Below are 6,992 nucleotides of genomic sequence, written 5' to 3'. Positions count from 1 at the left end.
TCCTGAACAGTATATAATTTCTCCACCATTAGTGTGATGGATTGAAATGTGTTCATTTACATTCACTATAAGTTTGAAGTTCATTTACTATTTTGGTCTTATCTACATATTATATGCATTACAGACTTTAATGTTATTACTTAACATTAAAGTTAAGTAATAACTTAATTTTACTTAACTTAGCAAACTTGCAATGTTTGCCAGCAGTTTGGGCGAATTATTTTCCGGTTTTTACTTGGTTGATGTAGCGGCAGGATGCAACCAGCAGGGGGAGTCTAGCGCTGGTGCCGGAACTTCCTCTTCAGAAACACGCTGGAGAAGAAGGAACGTCTCTGTTATTCTTTTATTGAAATATTCCCTTTTTTCAGGTACGACTTTTTATATAAACGCACCTGTACGGTTGTAAGTTAGCTTATTAACTGTTGGAAAGCTTGTGGTGCGTTTCTGACTGTACACACTCCATTGTTAGCTACCATACTGTTGTTTCAATTTGGGATCGTTGTGTAGGTGCGTAAGCTAACTCAGACAATACACGCAGGAGCAGAAGAAACGTGTCTGTGATTCTTTTATTGAAATATTCCCTTATTTCAGGTACGAGATTTTATATAAACACACCTGTACGGTTGCACGTCAGTTTATTAACCGTAGGAAAGCTGGTGAGTATGTTTCGTTGTTTGCTACCATATTGTTGTTTCAAGTCTGGGATTGTTGTTGTGTATGTGCGTAAGCTAACTGAGACAAAACAAGCTGTATCATAAGGAACGTGTCTGTGACATTATTGAAATATTCCCCTTCTTCAGGGCTTTTACATTGGCACATTTAGCAGTGACTACACAAAATGATTGATAGCCAGAGCCATTTCTCCTTCTCTGATTGGTTGTTTTTGACCGGGAGCGGTTAATTTATTCAGACTGCATTAGTAGCTCAGGGAGGAATGAGAGAAGATGGATCTTTTCACAGATTATCTGTCTAATATTAACCTGACATGACATGGTGAGAGTTTTAACATCGGTCATTTGAAAACTGCGCTTTGTAATTACTTAGCAAATGGGAAAATTGTTTCTGTAAAATTAGTCATCTACTTTTGAGATTTGAGATTTTATTCCACCTTCCTCCCGTGCTGCATGTCAATGTGCCCTTGAGCAACACTTGGCATCAAGATATCCACTGATTTGTGTATTGTTGCATAAAATGGCTTTAAGTGGTTGTTATGGGGAGAAAGTTTATTTTTTTATTTGTTCATAATGCAAAATATGACTTGAAACGTTTCTCTACAATCAGCAGCTGTGAACGTATTATTCTCAGACTCTGAAAATGACATTAAAATGGCTCCAAAAATAAAATTTAGATAAACTATTTTTAAGACGCAAGTTAGAACTTTTTCTGCATCCTTTTTCATCAACTTTTAGGATAATTCAGCCTACAGCTGATGGATTGCAACACATTTTAACTTTTATTTTAGCCCATACACTTTATATAACTATAATTCAGTTTATTTGCTGCCACCTCTAAGCATTTTTCTCCCGTTTTTTGAATTAAATTAGGCCCAAACTTCGTTAGACAGGCCTGAGTTTCTTGGTTTACACGCTGGCATATAGTGGAGCTTTTATTTTCCCAAAATAGGTCAACAGTTTCATAATGAGACGTGTGAATTGCTAAGACAGTCCCAGGATAATACGAAGTCCCAAAGCGTCATAAACAATTCCCTCACATAGTAACACAGCGAACAATGAGCTGCAGCAGCAGAGCTTTGTTTGAATGCAGCCTGCTGCCATGAGGCTGATAAAAATAGCTGGAAACAAAACATGCAATGAAACAGTTAAAGTTACAGTAAAGGCAAGTTGTTAATTATAGATCCCATCACCGTCCAGTTGTGTCTGACCAAATCTGAAGAGCAATAATCCATAAAAACGATTCTTTCTTTTACTTTTGTTTAATGCAACAATGAACTCAAGGCAAAAATAATATAGATGTAGAGCACAATATGTCATGTTTTGATTTAAAAATTGCACATCATGTTTCAATCAAAGTAAAATGTAGAGTTTGTAACTGTTGGACACGGCGGTGGCAGTGCCATGGTTTTTAATGCTTTCTCATTTTGGAACAGTTGAGAAAAATATACAGTTTATGTTGCTTTAGCAAAGGTTTTATAGCAAAATAAACAGAAATTTTGCAGAAAACAATGCAACAAGAATATCTACCAAGGCGAAGTTTAATCTGATTAACTAAATCCAGGATAAACATTGATTGATGAGCTTTATGATATGAAACCTGCAGCTTTTATTGTATCCCAACAGTCAAATATTCTGGTTAGATTTCCATAACTGTGTCTTGGCTTTAAGAAAAACTAATATTATCCTTTTGATACTGATAAAACAAGTTGAATACAAGAGAAAGATATTTTCAAACTTAAAACACTTACTGTAGCTGTCAAGTATGGTGGTGGCAGCATTATGCTATTGGTTTTTGTTGTTTTGCTAATGTGATCCTGGTGGATCATTCAAAGTTTATGGCTTAATGATGGAAGAGGAAAGCCTCTAAATTGTTTAACTTTACCTCAAATGTGTGGTTTTTGAAACCTCAAACCTTCATTCACGTTATTTATTTAGACAGAAACCAAACCAGAAACTCTTTGCAAGTGCATGTTGTACACCTAACGTCTTCGTCCACCATAATTTGATCTTCTATTAAATCTCCAATCATATCCTTACTTATTTCTCCACCCTTTAGCAGAGAATTCATACATTTCCGCTTCTACAAGTTAAATATTAGAAGATCTTCCACAAACATGGCATTATTGGTACATTTGGATCCTCAAAAATATTGTTATCTTCCCTCTTCCTTCCAGTTATTATCTAATTTCATTATTTTCAAGAGGAATACAGCAGGTTTTGGATCCAAGGTCTGCTGTGTGGACATCGGGGGAGTTCGCGCTGTGCAGGCTAAACACAGATTCAGCAGCTGACGGACAGACAAGTGTTTGGACCTGAATGTCAAGACTGAATTTAGCTCAGACATGATGGCATCCTGACCAACAAACAAACCTCTCAAAACAGACGCTTCATGCTTTGTTTAATCTTTCAGTCCGGCAGCAGAAGTGATGGATAACTTGTGTACATCAGAGTTTATTTGTTCCGGAAATTCCCTGGAAATTCGATGCATTTCAGATGAGAAACACTTGGAAAATAAAACTCTTTTGTTTGAAATAGAGCCATGCCCAATAGTTGTAAAAAGTTGTAAAATTAAATGTTTTTTACTGGTAACATTTAAAAACATGTACAAAACATGGTAAAATCACACATGAAACTCTGTATACAACTAAATTTGTCTAAAAAACACAGTTATAGACGGCAACAGGAAAAAGGGGGAGGAGCTGTCAGTTACCGGTTGGTATGGTAACCACCGACCGTCAAGAGGAGCGTAGGAGAAAATATCTTTTTGGCTAAAAAAATTTAATTTGAAGAATAAATAAACCAATTTTGACACAGTTTATGTCCATAGTAAAGTTAAAAGAAAACCTTTTTATGCATATAAGGTCCATCAACAAGGTTCAACATGTTGCCAAAACACTTGAGACAAAAGAGAAATTGCAAAAAACTCCAAGGTATATAGTATCAAGACATAAGCAGAAGTTACATTAAAATGAAGGACAGCGTTTTATTATAAAGTCTTGGGGCAGAAGAGACTAAAGTAGAAATGTAGGGTTAGTTTTGCAGCGTTTTTATGGTCATTTAGCAGTGGCAAATAAAATGCTGGCCCCCCAGAGAATCATATTTATGTCATAGAAGGCCATGCAGAGTCATTTTTCTTCAAGAAGACATAAATAAAATTATATAATTATTTTTTATTTTATGTTTAGTTGTGCACCACTGTTTACTAGATTTGTTTGGTCATCCTTATGAAAATCGTTTGTTAAACAATACCAAAGTATTGTAGAGTTAAAATGATTTTGACAGAAGCAGCATTCAGCTTCTATTCACCTCAAATCTGGAATAAACTGAAAAAACAGCTGAAACACTGAGTTCCTTTAAATCAAGGATAAAGACCCACCTGTTTAGAGATGCTTTTGAACCATAATAATTGTAACATTGACCAACATATTTGATGCACATTGATGATTTTTAACGACAAAATGCAATGTTTATTGGTTTTCACAACTGTTTACTGTATAACGTGTTTATGATGTCTTTTTTGTTTGTTTGAACTGCCTGAATGTAGTATACAAGTTAAGGTAATTTTATTTATATATCATATTTTCATCAACAAGGCAATACAAAGTGCTTTACAGGATTTAAAAGGAAGTACAAACAAAATAAACCAAAAGAAAGAGCAAAAGCAGAAAAAGCTAATGATGTTGATGCAAAGTAAATAAACTAGATACTCTTATTCAGGGATGGTAGAAAGGTATAAGTAAGTATTCTCTGGTCTAATTCCTTTTCTGGTTTGGAAGAATAGGAGTCTAAACAGTAATTGCTAAGGTCGTTTTTCTGGGTTCCAAGTACTAACCCCTGTTCTGAGTTGCTAAATAAGTGTAAGTAAGTAAGTATCCTCTGGACTTGTGGGATGCTAGATAAGTATAAGTATTCTCTGGACTTCCTAAGTGTGCTCTGAATTTGTCAAAGTAATGAGTCCTCCACAGTTTCTAAGTAATAATAAAAACTAAAGCAAACCTGATTGATTAATTGATTGATAGAAAGCCTGAAAAGAAAAGAATCAATTGTGGTCCAGCGAAAATATGGATGTCAACCTGATTGAAATGTTGTTTTAGAGGAACGAAGTTATTAACATCTGAGGTTCTACAAGCATTGATTGTGTCTTCTTTTCCAACTATAAAATGTATAAAGATGCAAATAGAAAAAAAAATTCTAGTAGGGGTTACAGATCCATGTCAACATGAAAGACTGAGAGGAAAATCTCTTTAGGTCAGTGGTGATTTAGTGACCCTGATGCTTAAAAAAAAACTCCACAGCCTGCCAGATGTGGCTGATGGCTGCAACATGTTGCGGGACTTGTATGGTGGAGGACGAGAGATGTTAACATGATGGCAGAGATAATGACATGCAGACTCAACAGATTTCTCTCTGAGTCTTTTCAGAGGCAGATACTGACAGCAGGCATGTGGTGGTGGGAGTACTCTCACTCTCTGCCCTACTTTCTGACTGATGAAGCAGCACAAAACCAGGAGAGAGAATACTCCACACTGCTGGATGGATGGGTGGATGGATGGATGGATGGATGGATGGATGGATGGATGGATGGATGGATGCCAAAGATGCCTGTAAAGCTGGGTGGATGTTGGATTTAGAAATATTAACTGAACACTCTTTTTGACGCGCTGCTCTCAGCTTGAAACACTTGTCATGCCACAAGGAATAAAGTAGCAAACTTCCTGTCTGTTTACGTTTCAAATTAAAAGTTTTAATTTGATGACTGTCGAACTAGGTAGCCAATTTATAAATTCTGAGAACATCTCGTTTTGCTTTAGAATAATTTTGAAACTGAATACCTAGATAAGTATCTTGATATTATAAAACACAAAGATTGGACAGAAAATAAGAGAAATGTTTGAACAAAATAGTCAGTCATTACACTTAGTGTGGAGAACACTTGATTACAACAAGAAACCCTTTAGAAAAAAAAAGAAAACAATAGAGTTAGTTGACAAATAGATTAAATAAGATAATATATGTGTAAATAAATACATAACAGTAGATTCTAATAGTCTGAGTTAGGAGTAATTATCCGTAGTCCAGCTGTATAAATTTATATTGTAGATTTATAATTTTATAGATTATTTTTGTATTTTTATCTGAGAGTGATTTTGTTATTACTCACAAACTGATGTTCAAGCCTTTATTTCTATTAATTGGGATGATTTTTCTCTCAATATTTAAAATTGGAATTTTACCTCCAACAAATAAAATAACTATATAGAGATATTTTTTATTACCATAATAAATAAATGAAAAATTTGGGGATGTTTGAAATTATATAGAAACACTACTTTTTAAAACAAAAATGCTGGAACTTACTTTATTTTGTGACCGATTGGGTCTTATTTTGAAAGGGCTGTACTCCTTTTCCGGTCTGAACGTAGCAACTTGACGTACGGATCTCGCTTGCCAGTTGGTCCAGGGGCTCGTGAGTGTAGCTCTCTCCGTCCTGCCGCATATAAAGGCGGTCAACGGTCGGAGACCTCCGCGTTAAGGCAACTCCAAAGGAGACCGTCAGGTTATTTTATTCCCGCAGACATTTCAGTTCCCGCTTCCTTCTCACCACCCGCCTCCGTGTCCCGTCACAGACTGGCGAGAAAAGAGGGGGGTCCATCACGGAGTGACCAGCATGGACCCCCAAGCGAAGAGCCGCACTGGTCCGGCGGCGATGGCGGCGGGAGGGAGCTTCGGCGGTCGCCCGGCCTCTCTCGGAGCCGACGGGGGTGACTCAGAGTCCGGAGCGGGCTCCGAGGAGGCTGCCATGGGCTGCAGCGACACATTCAGCAGTCTGCCGGACATGGAACAGGAGTCTCTGGAGGAGAAATTACGCGGACTGGCGTTCAGAAAGCAGACCTCGTATCGGTGAGTGGAGAGCACTGGGAGGGAGGATGCTGTGGCAGGATGTCGCTCAGAGCAGGATGTGTTTAGGGATTTATGCGTTTTTCCTGCATTTAAATATATTTTTTATGTACCTGCACGCAAGAAATTCATAGTGAAGCCTATAAATAGTAAAAGAACATAAAAGGTGAGGCTGTATTGTTGGTTATAAAGCAGATTTCTGACATGGGAATGCTCTGGCTCGTTCAGGCAAGCCACGCTACGCTACGCTGCTGCTAACTGTCACAACATAAATCCATGCAGAGCACGAACATTTGAGCCCAAATCAAAACATTTCTGCATGCACACAGTCGCAGTACGTGTGCGGATGCGAGTGCATGTCACGGTGGTGTAGTCCTGTTTTTGTAGCACCCTGTGAAGGGGGAGGGAGAGAACCTGTAT

The 6,992-nt window shown here is 37.4% G+C and overlaps 1 protein-coding gene across 4 annotated transcripts in view; it reads left to right on the top strand.

The window, feature by feature from the left end:
- Window positions 1-6,103: 6,103 nt before the first annotated feature.
- The window catches only part of dgki (diacylglycerol kinase, iota), a 76,215-nt gene continuing 75,326 nt past the window's right edge, over window positions 6,104-6,992 (top strand). For 3 of the 4 annotated variants that reach the window (XM_032589942.1, XM_032589944.1, XM_032589943.1), the window contains exon 1: window positions 6,105-6,575. In XM_032589942.1, the coding sequence (XP_032445833.1) occupies window positions 6,343-6,575 (233 nt within the window). In that variant the 5' untranslated portion in view covers window positions 6,105-6,342. Of the gene's footprint in view, window positions 6,576-6,992 lie in introns of all 4 variants that reach the window. The other variant, XM_032589941.1, reaches the window with a different exon arrangement.

The sequence above is a fragment of the Xiphophorus hellerii genome, chromosome 17, assembly GCF_003331165.1.
Source record: "Xiphophorus hellerii strain 12219 chromosome 17, Xiphophorus_hellerii-4.1, whole genome shotgun sequence".
Classification (NCBI taxonomy): Eukaryota; Metazoa; Chordata; class Actinopteri; order Cyprinodontiformes; family Poeciliidae; genus Xiphophorus; species Xiphophorus hellerii.
The sequence above is the reverse complement of the archived record's forward strand: the minus strand, read 5'-3'. Positions and strand labels throughout refer to the sequence as shown.